Source organism: Mus musculus, chromosome 2, assembly GCF_000001635.26.
Source record: "Mus musculus strain C57BL/6J chromosome 2, GRCm38.p6 C57BL/6J".
Lineage (NCBI taxonomy): Eukaryota > Metazoa > Chordata > Mammalia > Rodentia > Muridae > Mus > Mus musculus.
Window position 1 is genome coordinate 145623317 of NC_000068.7, and position 23665 is coordinate 145646981.

At 44.7% G+C, this 23665-nt stretch overlaps 1 protein-coding gene across 2 annotated transcripts in view; it reads left to right on the forward strand.

The window, feature by feature from the left end:
* Slc24a3 (solute carrier family 24 (sodium/potassium/calcium exchanger), member 3) overlaps positions 1 to 18850 on the forward strand; it is a 474392-nt gene extending 455542 nt beyond the window's left edge. For both annotated transcript variants that reach the window (NM_001356497.1, NM_053195.3), the window contains exons 16-17: positions 12057 to 12122; positions 16899 to 18850. In NM_001356497.1, coding sequence (NP_001343426.1) covers positions 12057 to 12122; positions 16899 to 17045 — 213 coding nt within the window. In that variant the 3' untranslated portion in view covers positions 17046 to 18850. The remainder of the gene's footprint in view (positions 1 to 12056; positions 12123 to 16898) is intronic.
* Positions 18851 to 23665: the final 4815 nt, after the last annotated feature.

A 23665-nucleotide genomic window follows, 5' to 3' on the forward strand; every position in this document is an offset into this window, starting at 1 on the left:
CCAGGCATCTCTGAGCAGCCGCCAGGCAGGCAGGCACACAGGGCAGAATGTAGAAGGTGCATTATGTTGTTACATTGTATCCAGAAGCAGCTGTCTCAGCAGCCAGTGCAAGGAAAACCTTTGTTTACTTGCAGCGATACAAGCATCCAAGGGCCTTTCAAAAGACCTCTCTTAAAAGCTCATGTTCATGTGCTTTGAGAAAAGCAAGATTTTATTTTGTCTATGGAGAGTGGCTGAGGTTCAAACTCATTCTCTTCTATGTGTAGGTTATCTGGGTGTGCCGTTACTTCTTGTTGAAAATGAGATTTGCTTTTAACTTTAATAGTTCAAAAGAGCTGGGAAGGTGGTGCACGCCTTTAATCCCAGCACTTGGGAGGCAGAGGCAGGCAGATTTCTGAGTTTGAGGCCAGCCTGGTCTATTAAGTGAGTTCCAGGACAGCCAGGGCTGTACAGAAAAACCCTGTCTCGAAAAACGAAAAAAAAAAAAAAAAGTTCAAAAGAAGTATGGTAAACTTATCTTTTCAATACTATTGACAATGTAAAACTATCTAGAAGCTAGGGTTGAGCAGTTTTTAAGGTGTGTATTCTAGAAACTCTCGTCTACAACAGTGATAGCATTCGTGATTGGCAAAGCCTTCATCTGGAGTCGGAACAAGAAGGTAGACGGGAGAAGGAAAGAAGTCAGGAAAACTGTAAGCTGAGTAGGAGAGTCATCACCAAGCCAGGTTTAGCTCCTAGGCCCAAGCCTAATGTGCTACCTTTAATTTCCCTCGAATAATTTGCTTTCAGTTTAAGAAGACTTTTAATGAGAAAGGGATTCTCATGAACAAAATCCTCAAATTGTATCCAAGTATCCCCATGGGCAAAACACTCTGTCAGCGTAGATATGCTGCCCACTCAGCCTCATGCCATACACAATGTCTTCCCTCCTTTTCGTACAGCACTGGCCATGCTGGAGCCTGGGTTTAGTGTCTCCTACACGACCTCAGCACTTTACATATGCCGGAAGTTTTCCTTGTTTAAATAGAGAACAGTGTTATCTCCTTGGCTGAATTGGCAAGCAGTCCCTCTGTGTGGGATTGCTCCTGAGAGCTTTGCCACATCCTGGCTGTGGACAATCATTTGTGTTCATGGAATTGATCCTGCATTTTAAGGAAGAGCTACTACATCTGCCCATTCCTCGAGGAACAGCTTCAAGTTTAGGCTCTGTCTCAAATGAAATACTGTCTTCACAAGCAGACAGGCATCTGAGAAGGGCGGACTTTAATTATGTGGGGAACACAGAGAACGTGCTTGTACAGGTACTCTGTGCGGTGATGCTTGACCAAAATTATGGTACAGCATTTGGTCCTACTAAGATGGGCCTTTGTGTTGCCTAGAAGCAGAAGAAGAGAAGAGAAGAGCAGTGGGGATACCTCCCCCACTTGGGGGCTTCTATTCTTACGTTTTCTGGATAGTCCTGCAGGTATCAGCTTAGATGTCAAGGATACGACATCACTCCTTCGGTCCTCAGCATCCTGCTGTACAAGTGTTGGATATCTAGAGAAGGAGAGGTTGTACTAGGGAAAGAGGGGCCACTGCTACAAAGGCACTGAGGGAGCTCATGTTCAAGAAGAGAAGGAAATCCAGGTGGTGGGAGTGTGGGATGAGGGAAACAGGTGCTAAACCAGTGACCTGAGCTGGGGAGAGGGCCTAGGTGTCACACTAATGGAAGTACAGTTCTGGTCCCATTCTGCAGACCAGAGAACCAAGATCAGGGTAGTTATGTCCCACATCCCTGGAAAGACATCATTGCAAATGCACATAGCACCGTAGCGATGATTAGCGGGGTGTGGTGATAGAATCACCTAAGCGAGAGAATCCCTAAGTTTGAATCTTTGCTGAAGACAGAGTGGAGTTAAACATAATGTGGCGTCGTATATTGTTATTAGACGCGTTCTCACGACCGGCCAGGAAGAACACCACAGACCAGAATCTTCTGCGGCAAAGCTTTATTCTTACATCTTCAGGAACAGAGTGCAAGAAGCAAGAGAGCAAGAAGCAAGAGAGAGAGAAAAGCAAGAGAGAGAGAAAAGCAAGAGAGAGAGAGAACGAAACCCCGTCCCTCTTAAGGAGCATTCTCCTTCGCCTCGGACGTGTCACTCCCTGATTGGCTGCAGCCCATCGGCCGAGTTGACGTCACGGGGAAGGCAGAGCACAAGTAGTCATAAGATACCCTTGGCACATGCGCAGATTATTTGTTTACCACATAGAACACAGGATGTCAGCGCCATCTTGTAACGGCGAATGTGGGGGCGGCTCCCAACATCTCCCCCTTTTTCTTTTAATAAGAGCAAATAGGCCACCCATATTAATGAGAGTGGAGATAGAGGTCAAATCCCCAGTGTGTAGGTAAAGGAGCCATGTACAGGATTAGCTCTTAGGCTCACAAGCTTTTACCCAGAGCAACCCTGACCTGCTCCCGTGTCGTTTTGCCTGGGGGAAGGGAACTAGGACACTGAACCTTCATGAAAGATGACATGTCTCCCTAGAATAGGCTCATATATGCCGCAGAGCCTTTCCATTGCAGTGCTTAGCCTTGCAACTCTCTCGGGCTGCTGAAGCACACTCACTCTATCCCGTGCAATGAGACTAGCCTCGTGGGATATAAGAGCTGAGTGGCCAGCGACCTATTGCCTAAGCATAGATATATCATATATCAGGGGGAGCTCCATGTTCTAGTCCTGCAAGCGCCTGGGCAATAACCACCTTGTCTCTCCTAGTTTGGGCCTTAAGCTTACAGACCAATCAAAGAAGCAACACTAATCCACAGCAAAGTGTATCTCCAAATAATATTAATCCCACCCATTTTTTAAAGAAAGAAAATGCTGAGGAGATCCAATTGGGTAATCCTTTGGTCAGCGACAGGTCCAAGCGCGTGGAGTTGACCTGAAGTCTCAATTCCCGAAGGATCTGTTCAAATTCAGCCATCCAATTCTGTAACATATACTGAAAAAGACTTTTTGACAATTTAGCTGCCCTAGTAAATTTAACATACTGAATGGAAATAACACACAATCCCGGAAACTTTTGTTCACATCCCAGCTGAGTTATTTGTCATAATACATCTAGTTGTATCTGGACAAGATCTATGAGTTGATTAACCAGCATGAGACCTCTCTGTATCTTGACATTAGCTGAGGCCTGTTCATCTATGACTGTAGTCACTGAGGCTGACAAAGTGTTAATGGTGTCAGTCGTCTGGACCTGTCCAGACAGAGCCAAGGCTGTCTGAATTAAGGCTAAACCCAGTTCCCAGTTAGTGGTAAAAAGCAGGAGAATACTTGAGCATTATACATCACCGTCATTGGGAGTGGAAATGTCGACATTATCCCCCAACGCTGCTCTCTCTTTATTATTGACGCCCTGGACATCACCAAGACGAGGGACATTAGTATTCCCTTGGTCAGTCTGGATTTTTCGGGTGAGTCTTTCTGGTATCCAAAATGGGTTGTTTTCATTCTGTGGGAAAACACAGATAGCTCCCCTGGATCTTATCAAAATAGGATCCGGGCCATACCATTTATTATCAAGAACATTTTTCCATTTAACCATCTCATTGGGCCTATCTGGCTCTGAACAATGACGTTCAGCCGCAGTATGGCCATGAGCATCAATATTTAAAAAATTGAGTGTAAAGAGTGCCAAAGACACCGACACTCTTGGTGCTCGGGGTACAGTCTCCTCAAAAGTTCCCCTCTTCTGTTTTATAAGATAGGCTTTGAGGGTGCGATGCGCACGCTCAACAATACCCTGTCCTTGAGGGTTGTATGGAAGTCCAGTCAGGTGGGTTACGTCCATCTGACGGCAGAACTGCTGAAATTTTTGGGACGTATAAGCTGGTCCATTATCAGTCTTAAGGAGTCTGGGTTTCCCCCAAGCACTCCATGCCTCAAGACAATGTTGAATCACATGTGAGGCTTTTTCTCCGGTTAACGGAGAGGCAAACATGATGCCAGAACATGTGTCAATGGACACATGGAGATATTGAAGTTTTCCAAAGGAAGAAACATGTGTAACATCCATTTGCCAGACCTGTAGAGGTCGAATACCGCGTGGGTTAATTCCCACATGAGGAACTGGCAAGAACTCACAGCAGCTTTGACATTGAGTAACAATGTCACGGGCTTCTTTTCTTGTCAAGGAGAAACGACTGCGTAATGTTTCAGCCGTCACATGAAAATTATTATGAAAATTTCTTGCAGCCTCTACCGGGGATGATAGGGCAGCAGCCACCACTTTAGTGGCCTTATCTGCCAAATCATTTCCCAGAGCCATGGGGCCAGGTAGGCCTGAATGGGCTCTAACATGAGTAATATAAACAGGAGATCTTCTAGATAACAAAACTAATTGTATCTGCTGAAAAATATTGGCAACTCTACTGGAAGGCTTAATCACTCCAGCCACTTCTAAAAGATTTACTGCATTTACCACATAACAGGAATCTGACACAATATTAAGGGGTTCTAAAAAGGTTTTTAAAACTTCTAAGACCACTAAACATTCTACCACTTGCGGTGAATTTTCATTATATTGTTTGGATACCACTTTACCATTAGCCACATAGGCACCTATGCCAGTTTTTGATCCATCAGTATATACCACAATCCCATTTTTAAGTGGGTTTCTTACTGTTATTTGTGGAAACACAACAGATTGATTTTGGGCAAACTGTAAGATTGGATGTTTTGGATAATGGTTATCTATTTTTCCTGAAAAGGAGGTAACTAAAACTGCCCAATCATTAGATGTGGCTGCCAAGGTTTGAACCTGTGCAGCGGTATAAGGTACAATTAAAAGATATGGACTTTGCCCAAAGTGGGTGATTGCTGCTTTTAGACCTTTAAGGGCAAGCTGTGCAATTGCATCAGGATACCAATCTATTATTTTAGCTGGGGATACGTTTGGATGGATCCACAACAATGGCCCATTCTGCCACAAAACTGCAGTTGGCAATTGTGCTGTCTTAAAGACACACAAACTGAAAGGCTGCGAATCCTCAATACGTTGTAATTGTGCATTCTGTAAGGCCTTTTCCACCTTTTGTAAGGCCTGGTTAGCAGCTAGAGTAAGAGTCCTAGGGGAGGAGATATGAGGATCTCCTTCTAAAATACTAAACAAAGGCCTTAACTCAGCGGAAGGAATCTTTAAAAAAGGTCTAAGCCAATTAATATCTCCCAACAGCTTTTGAAAATCATTTAAGGTATGGAGGTGATCTCTTCTTATCTCTACCTCTTGGGGCACAATCTTATCTGGGGACACCACAGAGCCCAAGAATTGTCCTGTATCAGAAATTTGGACCTTTTCTGTGGCTATCTGTAGACCCCACTGACTTAAAGTTTTAAGTAGAAAAGGATATGCCTTTTGTAGCATGGTAAGGTCTTTATGGCACAGGAGGATGTCATCCATGTAAAGGAGCAAAATTAAAGAGGGGAATTGTTCCCTCACTGGCAAAAGAGCTTCTTGCATATAAAGTTGGCACATTGTAGGACTATTGGACATTCCCTGTGGTAAGACCTTCCATTGATACCTCTTATCAGGTTTAGCAGAATAAGCTCTCTGACCCGTTAACAAGTCAAAAGTCCAATCTCTCTGCTCTGGAGTTAAAGCAGCAGCGTTTGCTCGGGCCTGCGCCTGTGCAGCCTCTCGCCACAGAGATCTCCATTCCAAATATTTGCCCATATTAGGGAGAGCGGCTTTTGCAATCATTTGCCAGTCGGCAGGAGTTAGTGCCATGCTGGCAAGCCTGTCTAACTGCACCAAGGTAAAATTAGCATTAATTCCATATTTACGAACCGATTCAGCAATTTCTTTAATCTGCACATATTCTACCGGAGCGTGGACACGCCCACCCTCGGCTCCTTCAAAGACTGGAAATGCCTGTTGTATTTTCCTTTGTTCCTCTCGGGGAATGAATGAGTCTGCGCACTGCCTCTCTGCGCACTGCCTCTCTGCGCATTGCTGACGCACTACGGGCTGACGCACTACGCAGGGCGGGGACTCCGCATAGGGCGGGAGTGCACCTGGTAGCCGATTGCCCTGAGGCCAATTAGCAAACTGGCCTTCGCCAGCCGCTTTTGGCTTTTTCCTTAAATGACTAGTTAGCACTTTACTTGGCGGCTGGTATCCTTTTCTTTCATAATGAGCCGCTTTTTTCTCCCAGTCTGTTTCTTCAGAGCACAGGCTCCTTCTCCTAGAGACCTCCGCTAATTGATCTTTCTTCTTTTCCCTTTTTCCTCTTTTTCTTCTAATCTCTCTCCAGGTATTCCTACCTAACCTTAACTTTTCCTCGGGTTCAAGACCCTTGGAAAGGCCTGTATACTTATTTTGTGTACCATATTTCCTTTTTGTTCCTACTCTCTCTCCCCGCTTTACTTCTGATAGCTTGTCCTGAATTTCCTCTAGAATTTTCAGCCCTATCTTAACCACTATATAACATGTGAAAAGGAACAAAAGGGCTTCTAACACTAGAAAAAATTCAAGGCCAAACATAACTTGTAAAGCCATTTTCCACTTTACTTCTGATAGACTGTCTTGAATTTCCTTAGAAAGTTCAAGATCAGACTTACCTCGTTCCCCAGCTGAAAAGTTCTGAATTCATACAGTTGAATCCTTCTTAACAGTCTGCTTTACGGGAACCTTTATCACCGTCGTTCCCCAGCTGATGAGTTCTGAATTCGGCAGTTGAATCCTTCTCAACAGTCTGTTTTATGGGAACACTTTATCACCGTCGTTCCCCAGCTGATGAGTTCTGAATTCGGCAGTTGAATCCTTCTCAACAGTCTGTGTTACGGGAACCTTTATAAACGTGATCCGCAGTTCTGGTTCCGGAATGAGGGATCCTCCTTGCGCCAGTCCCGAGTTTTTTTTCTCGTCCCGGAATTCGGCACCAATTGTTATTAGACGCGTTCTCACGACCGGCCAGGAAGAACACCACAGACCAGAATCTTCTGCGGCAAAGCTTTATTCTTACATCTTCAGGAACAGAGTGCAAGAAGCAAGAGAGCAAGAAGCAAGAGAGAGAGAAAAGCAAGAGAGAGAGAAAAGCAAGAGAGAGAGAGAACGAAACCCCGTCCCTCTTAAGGAGCATTCTCCTTCGCCTCGGACGTGTCACTCCCTGATTGGCTGCAGCCCATCGGCCGAGTTGACGTCACGGGGAAGGCAGAGCACAAGTAGTCATAAGATACCCTTGGCACATGCGCAGATTATTTGTTTACCACATAGAACACAGGATGTCAGCGCCATCTTGTAACGGCGAATGTGGGGGCGGCTCCCAACAGTATATGTCATGTAAAGAGAGAAGGAACTAGAAGGGAGAGCACTGCTGACTCTAGATTCACCTCTCAGTGTTCCACAGACACTATGGGGGCTACGGCTACGGACTTCACAGTCTCCCCTGGCTAAGTGTGTGGTAGGTAGATAGTGCAGTGGTTCTCAACCTGTGGGTCATGGACCCTTTGGCAAACCTGTATCTCCGAAAATATTTACATTATAATTTGTAACATTGGCAAAATTTCAGTTCTTTCATAGCAGTGAAAATAATCTTATGGTTAGGGGGTCGCTGCAACATGAGGAACTATATTAAAAGGTGGCAGCACTAAGAAGGCTGAGAACCACTGCTACCATAGGGTTCTGTCTCTGTCCTTTCATGACGAAGATCCCTTCTTCTATCACTGTCTTTTCCTAGCTTTCATGGGATTGGTGGTCAGTACCCCAAGCCCATCTCTTCCCGGGGCATCACTGTATGGCTCTCTGCTGAGATGCGGGAGTCTTGGAATATGGCAGATTTATGGAAAGGCAAACTTAGGACTTACTTGTTACAAGCATGTGGTCTGCTCTCATCTTTACCTGGAGTTGTTCCCAAGAGAGAGGCTTCATTTCAGAAAGAACCCTCAAGGGCCTCCTTCCAGTTAGGATGACAGTAACACCCAGGACATCTTTCCACGTCTCTGACATCAGAAGTGAGCCGCCTGTGTGGGTTTAATGGCCTCTCCCAACCTCTGGAGGGACCTGCCGACAATTCTGAAGCAATTTTTCCATCTTGTCCAGATGGGATTTCCGAGTCATAATTATGGGATAATTACCATCCAGGCATCTGTTCTGTGCCTGACATTAGATTCACACATTTGACAGTGAGGGGAAAAAATGCACTTTCACAGATTTTGACATTTCTTATACTTTATGGCTTATTCAGAATGCAGCTCGTTACCCAAGTGCCCTGAATAAATAACCCTAAGCATCAAGGTTTGGGCAGTAAGTGCTTCTTGTACCATTAGAGTGATGAACAGCCATACATGAAATTTAACAGAATCAAGGGACTCCACAGTCAGGCTGCATGAAATCAGGGCAGAATTCAATGTTCCCAAGTGAGGGTTTAGAAATGTACAATAAAGCGTCAAACACAATGATAGAAGGAAGAGGGTCTGTCCTTTCCTCCATGTAAGAATTGAGCTTATTCCAGGATGCAGAGTAAAAAGACCTTATAGCTAGCTCATTCTTTCCTGCAGCAAGCATTAATTGAACACCCACTATGGACTGAGATTGTAAGCAAGCCAGACATTCCCGTGCCTCTAAAAGGACAGCCTGTGGGAGGAGCCAAGTAAATCTAAACAAATCCAAAACAAAGCATGTGCCGCTTGCCCTTCTGAGGGCAATTTTGCAGGATGCACAGCTGTGTGAGGCGGGGCTCGAGGATCTGCAACACCCATAAGAAAGTAGCATTTCTTCTGAGTCTGGGATTATCTGAGCAAGCATATTGAGGAGATGGTCTCCAAGCAGGGGGAAAACAAACCAGCTTGTGAAAGACCAGGATGGGAGAAGCCTTGAAACATGGGTGGATTCCACACCGCCCAGAGAAGCTCCTATGGCTGGGGGAAAAGACAGAGCAGCCATATGGCAAAGAACACTGTAAACCATAGTAACAGAAAGAATCATGGGTACTTGAGAGATACAGATGTGATCATGTTGCCGTTCAGAAAGATTGATTATAAGCAGGGCATGATGGTGTTTGCCTTTAGTTCCAGCATTCAGGAGGGAGAAGCAGGCAGACTTCTGCAAGTTAAAAGCCAACATAGTCAACATAGTGAGTTCCAGGTCACCCAGGACTATACCGTGAGACTCTGTCTAAAAGAAATAAGATAGCCGGGCGTGCTGGCACACACCTTTAATGGTGTTTGGAAGTGGGACCTTTCAGAGGCAATGGGGCTTGATAAGGTCAAAAAGACAATGGCCTTTGTAGCTTTATAAGAAAAAGAAGGGACTGGAGAAGAGGTTCAATAGTTAAGAGCACTGGCTGCTCTTCAGGAGGACGCTCATTTGATTCCCAGCACCCACATGGTGTCTTACAACCTTCTGTAACTCCAATCCCAGGGGATCTGAACCCCTATTCTGTCTTCAGTGAGCGTTGCATGTGCACGGTGCGTGGACATCCCCACAGGCAAAATACCATACGCATGAAAAAATACATGGAAAATGTTAAAGAAAGAAAAAGAGGGAAAATTGAACAGTCTTCGTTAAAAACTTGAAAAGCCTTCATTGAAGACTTGAGGAAATGGTTGCTCTGCTCCATCTGTACCAGAGGCAGGTACAAATGCATGCACACACACACACACACACACACACACACGTCATAATAAAACAAGGATACCTCTTACCAGATGCCAAGCAACTGCTGGTGCCATGCTTTTAGACTTGCCAGCCTCTAGAACAGCAATGCAGACATCTGCTCTTTGCAGAAATAGATTAGTCTCAGATATTTTGTTATAGCAATGGAAAATGAACTAGAATCCCAGTGCCACCTGCTGTTGTGGCTCTTGTGATTCATTTATTCAGAACTTGGAAAACTGATAGGCAAGAAAAACCAAGAACCCACCCTGGCTTTCCCCTTTGGTGGAGGGAAGTCTAGAGTCCAGAGTCTGAGGCCCAAGTCTAGGAACAGACTTGACCTTTCATCACGTATATAAGCTGCTAAGTTGTCTCACCTTCAAATAAGAATAAAAATCCTCACATACCCTGTGGAGAGATCCCTAGAGTGTTTGTACACCGTGTTTGTGGGTGCCCTTTAGAGACAAGGGCAGGTAAGAATGCAAGTTGATGACACCATTTCTTTTCTGGGGCTTGTATGCATTTGCAACCCAGAAAAGTCTTCAGTAAAAGATGCTCTTACCCGATGATGTCATTCGGCATAAAGCCAGGGTTAGTAGCATACACCTGAAAACCAAACAAGTGTTAGAAATGCCTACCAAGGAAACCCAGAGCCCTGGGGAGGCTGAGGCAGGAACAGTGAACTCCAAGTCCAGCTTGAGCTACACAGTGAGAGTTTGTTCTCTCAGGCAACAAGGAAGGAATTGGGGGTGACAATATGCCATGTGTGCTCCCAATAGTAATTAAGTTAGCAACAAGCAAAGCCTTTGTTATTTTTCCAAGAGAATTCTCGGATTAGGTAAAGCTGACTTCAGACCATCAAGAAAGATGCTCTAGCCCCTGTACAGGGAAAATGGAATCTCTTTAGACTTGGGTTCTTGGATCCCTGAATGCTATGAGGCTCCAGGAACTGTTTTATGTGCAACATAAATGCATGAAACTTGGGATGAATAAGTCTCTGTGTGCATCCATACTAGAAAATATGCATGTGCTCTGTGGGCTGCGTGCCTGTTGACTTTGGAAGTGGCCAGACTTCTGTTTCCTCTCTCACAACTTGCCAAAAAAGGAATTGGAAAAGGAAGCTGGGTGTTTCCGAAGACAAGAAATGCAAACAAATGCCCTAAACTTCAGAACCGAACAATCTGAAACAGGCCTCAAGATCAGATCATCCTTGCTGTGAAGGCTCTGCATTGAACTTGCTGTGCCTCGCTCGTATTAGGCACGGGTCAGGAGAGTGAGTGAACTCAGCTCTGGACAGAGCTGAAGCCCAAAGACTTTTGCAAAGCTAATGCAGAAATGACAGGAGCTTGATCCTTTTGTCTGGCATCCAGGCCCCTAGAGATTAGTCCTGCTGCCTGTGAAGAGAGCAGGGTTACCTGGGTGATAGAAGTGAGACAGGTAGACAGGCAAACAGACAGATAGGCATATATTTATATATGAATATGCATTGATTTCATGTGGTGGTGAGTTCCGTAGGGACCTTTTTCTCAGCCGAGCCATGTAGTATGACGTGCGTCCCTAACTACACCCTCTCCTTTCTCCACCTCCACGTTCTTGCTACCCCTCACCCCACCTCTGCTCAGATCACCCCACCTCTCGTTTCATGTCATAGATAGAATTTTTTACATATAAAATTTATCATTTATATTTTTCATATAGAACTCTCAGCTTCTTCCCCAACCCCATGTCTGCCGTCTTCCTTTATAAGAGTTGACAAGGTCATGGTGTCTCTTCACAGCAATAGAAGTCCTAGCTAAGACATTGAGGGATTAGATGATTTCATAACAAGGTTTGCCATTGAAGTTTCTACCCTTGATGGTATCTCCATTGGCTTTGGCTTCACATCTGTCAGGTAGACCATGCCAAGTGCTGAGAAGAAGGAGGCGTATTCTCTTTCAAGTGGCAATCCATTCATTGACAGCCATGTTCAGTTGTAAATCATGTACAAAAGCAACTATGTGAAAAATAAAAAATAAACTTTATCCATATTTTCCCATCACTTTTAGGGTGACATAATTCACCCTAAAAGTAGTACGACTCTGAGAAAACTAAATGTCACCGTCAGTCAACAGATCAGTGTGGTTGACAAGAGTTACAACGTGATGGAGAGTCCGAGCGCTCGTGCACTGGTGTGGCTGAGGCTCTGCCTTTGCAGTTGGGACAGAATTGGGCTGGGAGCTGGTGAAGACAGCTAATTATGTGTGTCTGGGAAAGCATGTGTACCCAGAACAGGGCAGGGCACAGCTGCCCTGCCACTGCCTGCTTCCATTCTAGAGGAGGAATTTGGTATCACTGCTCCTCGGGCTTGCTTGAATGGCCTGCACTAAGCAGGCGCCTGATGCAGAAAGCCTAATATTGTTCTCCCTTCCTTCCAGATTCGGCTGAATAGCAGAGGGCTCATCTACTCCGTGGGCTTGCTCCTGGCCTCTGTCTTTGTCACGGTAGGTTTGTAGCTTCTTCCCACTCTAAGGTGTTCATGTTCAACCTCTCCCCTTGCTTACTTTGGAGAACAGATGGGTGTGGCCTCCATTAAGTGGGATAGACATCCATATGTGCCATCTCCTGGCTGTTTCTTCAAAAAAAAAAAAGAAAAAGAAAGAAAGAAACTAACAGCCAGCTGAAATTCATCCTCCATTCCTAAAACGAGTTAGCCTCTTAGAAGCATGGTCCTGTTTCATGTCAAACCTAAAATATTTTGGAGTGTTGCAAAAATAGCTCACTTGCGTAGAATGCCCTAGGTTGGGTCCTCAACCAGACAATAAAAAGCAAAGAATTGGGCTGGAAATGTGGCTCAGTGGGTCAAGTGTTTTGTGTAAGGATGTGGACCTGAGTTCAGATTCCTACACATTTACATAAAAGCCAGGCATTGGAATGTATGCCTGTATCCCTGGTGCTATGAGACAGAAACAGGCAGGTACAAGGGCCATGTCATGGTCATGGTCAGCTTAGCCAAGGAACAGTGAGCACTAGGTTCAGTGAAAGACCTCGTCTCAAAAAATAAGGTGGAGAAGCAATCAAGGAAAACATCCCAGCATCACCCACTGCTTCTACACATGCACAGACCTGCAAATGCACTGCACGTGTGCACTCATGCACATCTGAACACACACACACACCACAAAGGTGTTCTCTCTTTTGTACTAAATTAGATTCTATGTTATTGATCCTTCTGGGTTGTAAAACACCACCATAATTCTTTGTCTTTGACCAATTTTCAGAGACTACGAGTGTAATTTATTGCAAGGCACTTCTAATGTTACTGCACTCACAATCTTGGTCAATACATCCATTTGTGTAATTCAATATTCTCAACTAGACTTTCTCTTTGGCAGGAATAAATTTCCACCTGAAGTATTCATTAGCATACAAATAGACTGTTGAATTTTTACCTTAGTAAGTATTGAGACACAGGGTATTTTCTTCCCTCTGTGCTCCAAGTCATTGCACCTCCCCTGCTGTGTTTTTAGCATACCTATGCCAAGGAATGAAGAGCCATAAGGTCAGGCAAGAAGGAAGAGCAGTCATTTAGACTGTGGGTCTAACGTAAAGATTTTACAAAGGCAAATACTGCCTTACACACAAGGGTGCATTTACAGAATTGAGCCTTTCATAGTTAGGAGGTCCCTCATCTGTGGGATGACTTAGAGTTATACTTTATTCTTTTCCTGTGCACTGAGCCCAGAGCGTTTGCATGTGCTAGGCAAGGGCTATGACTAAACTGTATCTCCCGCTCTATTTTTACTTAACATTTCAATGTGACTTCGTAGTAAGTTGAACGGATGTGACTTGTGATCCTCTTGCCTTGGCCTCCCAGGTAGCTGGGATTACAAGGCCACACTGCTAGGTCTAGTTATGATGCTCTTCAGAGCCACACACTGTGCACAGTCCTTTGCATGTTTTCCCCTGTGGAGCCCCCACCCCCGGTGTCACTATTACTACTCCATTATAAAGAGAAAGGAGAATGCCTAGAGGAGTTAAATAGTGCTGGAGAGAAGGCTCAGCGGTTAAGAGCACTGATTGCTCTTCCAGAGGACCTGAGTTCAATTCCCAGCAACCACATGGTGGCTCACAACCATCTGTAATGAGATCTGATGCCCTCTTCTGGTGTGTCTGAATACAGCTACAGTGTGTTCATATACATTAAGTAAATAATATTTTTTTAAAAAGAAGTTAAATAACCCATAGTTATTGATGCCACATAAACTGTAGATTCAGCCAGATGGAAGTACAGTACATGCTTATAGGCCTTCTCTGTCTCAATAGGATAGTCTGTAGTTGTGCAAGGCTTCACTAACCACTTTTTCTGCTATAGAAATGGAGTGGATGAGAAAAAAAATAGTTTTGGGAAGAATACAAAATTTCAAACATGTCTGTTAGACCCCACCCCCCAAGAAGAAACAGTAAGAGAGGTAGTGGAGATAAAGATCTAAATTTAGCATAAATGTCCTCGATAGAATAATTTGATGTAGATATAGTTAGAAGCTCTGCTATTTGAGAGATTTCCCCAAGACAGAGAACACAAGAAACCTGTGGTTTGAGTCGTGTAGGGCTCAGACACTTGGAGATCAAAATGATGAGTATAAAATACTTAAAGAAACAGAGAAGGAACCAGAAGGAGTGGCACATAAAGATTTTAGGAAACTGAGGCAGAAGGATCAAGTGTTTAAGGTCAGCCTAAGCTACCTAATGTGACCCTTGCTAGAAAGAAAATAAAGAAACAGAAAGCATTCATTGGATAGGAAAGAAAACATTAGGTGTGGCATCTTGGCAGCCAAGTGTACATGATGGCTCAAGATAGAGTGATCAGCTGTTCTGAGCAGGACACTCCCCAAATATCGGCCATTAAAGTTAGATATAGTACTTGTCCCATTGGTGATTGGTGAGAATGTTTTGTGGTGGGACGAGTTGAAAGAAACAAGCTAAGAAGAATGGAACAAGAGGTGGTGAGAAGTGGAGAAATTATGAAAAGCATTGTTTTTATAGTAAAAGGTACAATGATTGTAACCCCCCCCAACCCCACCCCCGCGCACAACCATTTGAAGTAATCCAGGTGTGAGAAGGGAACGTAGCAATCAGTGAAAGAGAAGAAAACTGGGGATAGGAGCACACCCTCCCTAATAGGAGAGAAGCTTGGTAGGTACATGGTGAGGATGCCTCTGAGTGGGAGTGAGTGGAGGTAGAGATGAGATTGTCACAGAACTGAGGGGACATGTAACATGTAGCCTTCTGAGGACCCAGGGGGGCCAGAGTGATAGTCTGAAAGCATTAACCACCAACCTAAGGTCAGTGAGCGCTTTCAATGTGGCTGGGCATTATTCGCCAGCTTTGTGGTGAGCTGCGTGTGTCCAGCATGAACGAATGGACATGTGACTTGAACTGAAGGATCCTGGATTAGCCAAGCAAGCAAGGATGCCAAATGAAAGAGAAACCAGAGACTTTTCCCAAAGCTATAACAGATGGAATAAGACGAGCATCTGGAAGGGAGGAGAGAGACAAGATGGCCAAAGCCCATGGGACTCTGGTTGTCTTAGTTACTTTTCTATTGCTAAGACAAAACATCATGACCAAGGCATCTTATGAAAGGAAAGCATTCAATTGGGGCTCACTGTTCCAGAGGGTTAGAGTCCATGACCATCATGGTGGGGAACATGGCAGCAGGCAGACAGGCATGGTGCTGGTGTAATAGCTGAGAGCTTTCATCTGATTAATAATCACTAAGAGAGAGCCATACAGTGGGGATGGCCTAGATTTTTGTAACCTCAAAGCCCACCTGTACTAACATACTTCCTCCAACAAGGCCACGCCTCCTAATCCTTCCTAAAATGTCCCACCAACTGGGACCAAGTGTTCAAAATATATGAGCCTTTGGCAGCCATTTTTATTCAAACCAGTATATTGACCGTGCTGTAACATCTTAAGTCCTAGAGGTATGCAAAGTTGTAGAAGTTGGATACTGTCTTAGTAAGAGTCTTACTGCTGGGAGCAGACACCATGACCAAGACAACATTTGTAAGGTTATAAGGTATTTATAAGGTAACTTTTATAAGGACAACATTTTAATTGGGGTTGGCTTACAGGTTCAGTCCATTATCTCCAAGGTGGGAACATGGCAGTATCCAGGCAGGCATGGTACAGGCAGAGCTGAGAGTTCAACATCTTCATCTGAAGGCTGCTAATGGAAGACTGTCTTCCAGGCAGCTAGGAAGAGGGTCTTAAAGTCCACACCCACAGTGACACACCTATACCAACAGGGTCATTCCTCCTAATAGTGCCACATCCTGGGCCAAGTATATACAAACCATCACAGGTACTTTTGGAAATAAGGCAGAAAGGAAGGAATATAGGGATGTTGATACCAAGGTATTAGGTGTTTCTGCTACTGTTAGTAACAGGGTCAAGGCTATGACATTGTCCCAAGTGAAACAGCTGTACACGCACTACAGGGTAAAAAGTGGATTGCAGCATTAACCACCTAACATGAAGCCAACACAACTGGGAGGGTGCATTTTGTATCTTTTTTCATCTAAATGTAAATATAGGTAGCCACATGAGGCTAACAGGCACAGCAGGGAACTCTGTCATCAGTAGGTAACTGCTGCAGAATGCAAGATCCTCAAAGACCAGGTGTTGCAAAGATCCTCTGTAAGGTTGCTGCAATCACCGTGGAGACAGCAAGTATACAGCGGCAGACTCTGAGGGTGAGCCAGGACACAAAACTAGAGAGATCGGAGGTGACCAGGGCAGCATGATGGACAGCAACCATACCAGCTGGGAAATAAGAGATTTCATTCTTGGTTTTGGGGGGAGGAGAGAAATAATTATTTGGAAGCAGCAATTTGTGGACAGCTTCCTCACCTCCATCACAGCAATGGGGAGGTTTCATGGGGAGTAGAGAATTGGTTAGGGGAGGGCTTAGGGATATAGAAGGTGTCCTCAGGCATTAGGTGGGGCTGAGAAAGATGAAAGAGGCTGATCCCAAGTGCCACACTGAGGACTATGGGGCTGGAGCCCAGGAATGAACCTAGGCTACTCTGAGATTTTGGACCTGTCAGTTTTGTTAACATGATGACCACCACCTACATGTTCTAGCTTCTTCTCTTTAATTTTATCATTCCTACTTTCCAGGGATGTTGCAGGCTCAGGCTCAGGCCCATCCCTGAACAACTCTCGCCCATGCCTCCCTCCAGGCACCCCCTGACCTATTCTGTATGTTCCAGGTCTTTGGTGTTCACTTGAACAAGTGGCAGCTGGACAAGAAGCTGGGCTGTGGATGCCTCTTCCTGTACGGCGTGTTCCTCTGTTTCTCCATCATGACGGAGTTCAACGTGTTCACCTTTGTGAACTTGCCCATGTGTGGGGACTAATGATTGGCCAGGCCACCTGCTGAGGCCCAGGTCCTTCTTTTCTGTGCAATACGAGACCCGGCCGCACCCGAGTCAGGCGGCCCCTCAACAGCCGAGGCATCCGTCTCTCCCGTGCTGTCCACAGGCCTCCGCTCCTGTCCTGGTGGCCTAGGCTCTCCCTGCCACCTCCTTTGCTCCCCAACTCCCTCGGCCCTACCTCCCAGCCGGCCCCCCTCACCTGCCCACCCCATTCCTGCCTCCTCTTCCGTGTGAAGACATCCAACATCCACATGAATTTTCAAGCTCCATTTTTGAACAGTGACTGAGATTCTAGAACAAAACTGGCTGCTAACTGGCCCAAGCCAGGCACAACTTACTCCAATCCCTCCTCCTTTTTTAAGTTATTTCACAGAATACCCTAATTTATGACCAGAGACTTTGAGGAAACAGGAGAGGGTCCGCTGATGGCAGGAAGGTTTGTTTTGTTTGGGAGTGAGTCCTAGGTTACGGGGCTCAGGGAAATTGTTTAATTTGAGGGGGCGCTTTTGTTTCTTTACTTTTCTTTCAGAGACAGAGGAATCCCCTCGCCGTCTTCTCTCACTGGGCTCTGGCTTAATAGCTGATCCACAGATTGTACTGAGTGTCTCCTGGGGGTGAATCCCAGGCACCGATGGGAATTTAATAATTAGTTGGGAAACCACTGAGCAAGACCACCAGGAATAAATGCATGACATGACATTTTCTGCCCAAGGGACACATCACTCAAGTCCTGAAGGCTTCACCTGGGGGTGGGGGGCTGTAAGGTGTTAGAGGAAGAAACCTGCTTCACACATGTTCACTATGACCATCTCTCTCCCACTAGGTTCTTTCTAGTTTTTCAAGCAATAGCTCTCTCCTGCCTAAGGCCTTTGACAGGGAGGCCCCGGCTACCTGTCCATAGGGACAGCAGGCACCAGGCAGGCAACGACAGAAACTTTCCCAGCGTGTGAGTCCTTGAAATGTGCTCTTGTTGCTTGGCATTTGTGGTGACAGGGAGTGACCCCAGAGGCCGTCAACTGTGCTCTGGACAGAAGTTACAGACACTGGTTTCTTGGAAAATGAAGAGAAAGCACATTTTGCACAGATGTCGTCAATGAAGTCCCAATTTGCCACTTGGTATCGAGTACACTGGACCCTGACAGCTGGCTCTTGAGCAAGCATCCTTCCTTACAGGATGCCACCAACAATGCCACCAACAAGCTAGCCAGTTTCACCCCTCCCCTCCCGGAGGGATGGCCAGGGAGGGAGAAAGCAGAGAACTGCTGTGTTGAAAACCACAGAATGGGTTCACCTCAGACTGGCTCAAGGGCACAAGGTATTGTGAACATTTCGCCAATCACTGCTCAACCGCCCTGCTAGATTTTCTATGACGCTGAATTATTATGCAGAATAACCCCACCAAGTTGAGATACACCCATGCTTGTTACACTTGTATTTATTGAAACTGTGGATTCTTGCCCGCCCGTGCTCTCCCTTGTATTTACTTTAAGCACTGATCACTTATCATCCATTCGGTATGGTTTTCCCAGTCCCTTGTACACATCCTGGTTTGAATTGTAAAAAAAAAAAAAAAAAAAACCTGCTACAGACTGGTTGAATGTTTCTGTCTGAGCTGCAAGCTGAGGGGGAGCGTCAACCGAGGACCAGGAGTGGAAATCACCAATTTGGGCTCTCAGAGCTGAGACACACTTACTGATTTGGTTGCACATTTTGCACTGGTTTATGGCGATTGTTTTCTTGGACGAATGGTGTAAAATAAACTTCTCTGTTCTGTATCCTCCCTCAAACACAGTGCATTGCTTTCTCAGCTGGACTGGCGTTGTTTTATAGCAGGGAGAGCATACAGGAGGTAAGTGACTGTGAGTGTTATGGGGCCAAGTAGGTGTAGCCTCTACTTCTTCTGGCCAGACTTAGCTGCAAGACTGGTGTGTCCAGGAAATAACAGGTATGAACTGGCACATAACGGGTCCATCTAAAGTCTGAAGGGATTTTGGATCTGTGTCATGTCACAGAATTCTAGAATGCTGACTGTGGGAGAGTACTGTGACATTGTGTTCAGGATCCCTTCTTTTTGCTGGGCGTATAAGGAAAATCACCAGAGTATTGATATGTTTAACAGGTCCCAGATTCTCCATCCTGATTCATCCATCCTGATCTCCAGTTTCATGAAAATTAAGACCTTTCTGAATTGGCCAAGCTATCTAGAATCCCAGCTCTCAGGGAACTGAGGCAGGAAGATCAGAATTCAAGGGCTTAGACGAGGAGACTCCACCTCAAAAATGCAAGCAACATCTCCTGAAAAGTTAGTTCCTCACACAAGACCATAACATATAGTTATAACAAGCCATATTCTGATGCAAAGGATCTGCCATTGTGCCTGAAAGTCAGAACAACTTATATAGGAACTTATATAGAAGGAAAATAACTTCTAAGTCACAGCCACAACTTAACTGCTTACAATGTATATTCCCATGATAGGAATGCAAAAGGTATCTGGCTTTGGTTTTTTTTTTTTTGGTATTTACACTTTGAGATGTCTGGCTACCATAATCGTGTGTCTCACAAATATACCTTGGATATGGGTTAGAGTATTCTATTATGCCTGTTGGTGTTGAAAAGTATCAGTTACTTGCTTAGTTTTACAAATCATCAACAAAAAGACATGTGATCGATCAGCTTTACTTCATCTTATTTATTCCTACTACAGTGCCAATGGTGAGATCCGGGGCACTGTGTGGTAGGCCAGTGCACTGAGCTACATCCCCAGCCCTTGACTTGAAACTTGATTTAAAAACACACATTGTCCCGTAAAGGCTTTAGAAATCACAGTTCAGTTCTCAATGTCTCAAAGTGAAAATTCCTCAGATAAACCCGTGGCATTGTAGCTTACAGCTGTAATTTCAGCACTTGGGAGGCAATTGGGAAGGAAAGAGATCAAGGCTAGTCTGGACTACTTAGTAAGTTCCAGGCCAGCCTGAGCAATATAGTGAGACTGTGAATCAAAAGGAGAGGGGGGACAACCTATCCATCCTCCATGCATCCTGAGAGAGGGAGAACCTTTCCATCCCTCCATGCATCCTGGGCTGAGCCACTTTCCCTCTTTCAGCCATGAGGACTGCCAGTTCAGGAACTCTGAGGGATTCCCTTCTGAAATGGGAATTTAGCATATTTCTGCCTGGATTCTAGTCATGCATAATTATTTCTTGTGTCCATTGAGAGTATGGTTTCCGATGAGTCTGCTGTCCTGTGAGGCAAAAATGCTAATGTTAACTATTTTCACACTCCTGACAGTACTACTGCTTAAAAGAGGCTGAGGTGGTAGAGAATGCCTAAAGAAAGGATTTCTTTTCGATTTCTTTTTCTTTCTTTCTTTTTTTATATTTTTTATTAGGTATTTTCCTCATTTACATTTCCAATGCTATCCCAAAAGTCCCCCATACCCTCCCCCTCCCCATTCCCCTACCCACCCACTCCCACTTTTTGGCCCTGGCGTTCCCCTGTACTGGGACATATAAAGTTTGCATGTCCAATGGGCCTCTCTTTCCAGTGATGGCCGACTAGGCCATCTTTTGATACATATGCAGCTAGAGTCAAGAGCTCTGGGATACTGGTTAGTTCATAATGTTGTTGCACCTACAGGGTTGCAGATCTCTTTAGCTCCTTGGGTACTTTCTCTAGCTCCTCCATTGGGGGCCCTGTGATACATCCAATAGCTGACTCGATTTCTAACACTTCATGTGATCAACAGTCCCTCACCGCAGTGCTCTGATGTGACTGGTTCTGGTAACCCTGGAGACTATCGTCTCATGGCTTCTACCACGGAAGGAAAGGTGCATGCTAGAACCTGGGCACCCTCCTGACACAGCCTGCCTGTCCCTGCAAAGAGGTGCCTGAAAGGCTTGCCTTCCCTTCCCAGTCTGGCCTCGGTTTGAGTATGGTCACTGCCAGCATGCATGCCTTCACTAGAAGAGTTTCCCAGGTGGCCTCTTGGTGCATCTGAGGCCAAATAGGAGACAACGCTAGTCATGACAAAAACATGGCATCTGCCCTTGCATAAGGAAAGTGCTAGCCCTACCTCAAGGAGGATGTGCACTTTGGTACATGCATGTTCTACAGCTACCTTCAAAAAAGATGTAATGATATGGGCTGGGGAGATGCCTCAGATGCACAAGGCAGAAGGACCTGAGTTGGAATCTCCAGCATACACGTGAAAAAAAAAAAAAAAAAAAGCCAAGCCAGGTGTGGCAGTGTGTGCAGTAACTCCAGGGCTAGAGGAGTGGAGATAGGTGGCTCTTCAGAGTTTGCAGCCCTGGCCAGCAAGTCTAAGTAAGCAACAAGCTTCCAACACAGTGAGAGATGCTGTCTCAAAGGATAAGGTGGAGAGAAATAAGGAAAGACTCTCAGAACACATGCTCATGTCCAAAGCAGAGGAAAGATGTGATGATGTGATGGAATAAAGGCGTTGGGTGGACGGTCCTCAAAGTCTTTTGCTGATGCTGTGATAATACGCAGTCACAGTTTTTGCATACTAGGGATCTGAGACTCACATATCCCAAACAGTAAGTTGAAACTGGTTTTAAGCACGCAAGTCTCAAAGAAAAAAATCTAAACATTTAAAGAAAGATAGTAGCTGACAATATCAGTAAAGACTGGTCAGTGTTTGAGTCTTGGCATAAACTAAGTTACTGATCACCAGTGGAGTGGCCTGAAAGCTGGCCAAACTGTTCACACAAACATTCAACTGGTGGGGAAAAAAGTAAAGGCGGGAAACTGATAGTAAACAAGATGTCCTTATCAAAATTTATTTTCACCTTTTCAAAATGGGATAACCATCTGATTAATAGGTGGTTCCAACCCATTTCAGTCAAGTATTCCCATATTGGATTTAAGCTTCACGCTGACACAACATATACATATGCACACAAACACACTCACATCCATACACACATACACACACACACACACACACACACACACACACACACGGCAGGGGGAAGCCTGTCTAATACAAAAACTGTCCAATAGATGTTTTTTAATTATTGAGATATCTGTCTATTTTCATAAGACTACAGGAATGAAGAAAATTAAGCAAACTTGTTTCTGATAAGTAAAAAGAAAAAATATATTCATTGAATATCATTGAAAGCTGTGGGCACCACCATGATATTTAAAGGGCCAGGAGCCAAGCTGGTGCAGACAGGAGGCCAGCAGTGCACAGGATGAATTATGCCTCGGCCAGAACTGATTTTACACTGAACTTTTTACTCACCTTCTGAACACAGAGCAGAGGACAAGAAATTCAACCAACATTTGTCAGGTGAAATGTTATGATCAGGGTGACATATAATAATTACATCCTTAATAAACCACACTCAGTCACCCCAGTCATTTAAGTAGTTTCACTCAACCTCAATATAGCAAACATTCTTACCAAGTGCTAGAAGTTTTAAACACAGCATTTATTCTCATTTTGTTTTATTTTTGGCTTGTGTTGTTGTAACAGAGAAGAGAATGGGGGAAGATTTAAATTACAATTTGGCAAGGCACTGAATGTTTTTTCTACTTAATTTGCATAAACATATGCAACTATAGATACATTAAATTTGTTTTTCTTAAGCTAGGCATGATGATATAAGCCTGTAACTCTATGCTTTGGAAGTAGAGGCAAGAGGATTAAGAGTTCTAGGTCATTCTCAGCTGCAATGAGTCTGACACCAGCCTAGGAGACTTGAGACTTTTTTTTTTTTTGTTTGCTTTGGTTTGTTTGCATGACAGTTTCTTCTGCTTATCTAAAGCGGATTTGACGATGCTGCAGCATCTCGTTTGTGAGCATAAACAGCCTCAGACTTCTGGCAAACTCACACACAGACCTTGGAGTGATGAAATGAGGAATTTCAGAGTCTCTGCAGGCACTTTTGGCTATATCTGGCATGTGTCTATTGGTCATCCTGAAAATGAGCACACTTGTGTATGAAAATGCTTCTGCCTAAAATTGGTATTTTGTGCCTATTTTAGAAAAAGCAAGCGAGGCACCCTTCAATGCCATGCCTCTCTTTCTTAAGATAGAGTAGGCATTCCACCTCCCTACCATGATGGAGGAGAGAGAATTCTCAGATGAGAACTGGGAGAAGTGTACTCTTCAGTCAGCAGTGCTCTCCCCACAGTGGGCGTGGACCAAATTGCCTCATGCTTCAGACTTTTCCTCCTAGATACGGGTCTCTCATATGTCAGCCCCACCATCTAATTCCTGTTGTCACCACAAGTAGTCACCATCTGGTTGTTTAAATAATCTATATAATTTCCATCTATCGAAAATAGATCTCAGTTTGTCTGCATTTGTCCACCTGATTGTCTGTCTTGGTGTTTTCAAGCCTTTAACACACTACAGAATTGCCTGAAGACTTACTTGATAAACATTTCATCAGGCCTGTGGATAACTCAAGATTCACACATCTTACAACTCCCAGACACTAATCATTGTTGGGATAGAACCCACTTTGGGAGCTACTGCCCTAACTAGTGTGTGCTGTAAAGGCACATTTGTCTTACTTCAACCTCACCACTATCATTAGTGTGTCAGAAAACATACACAGAGATGGGTG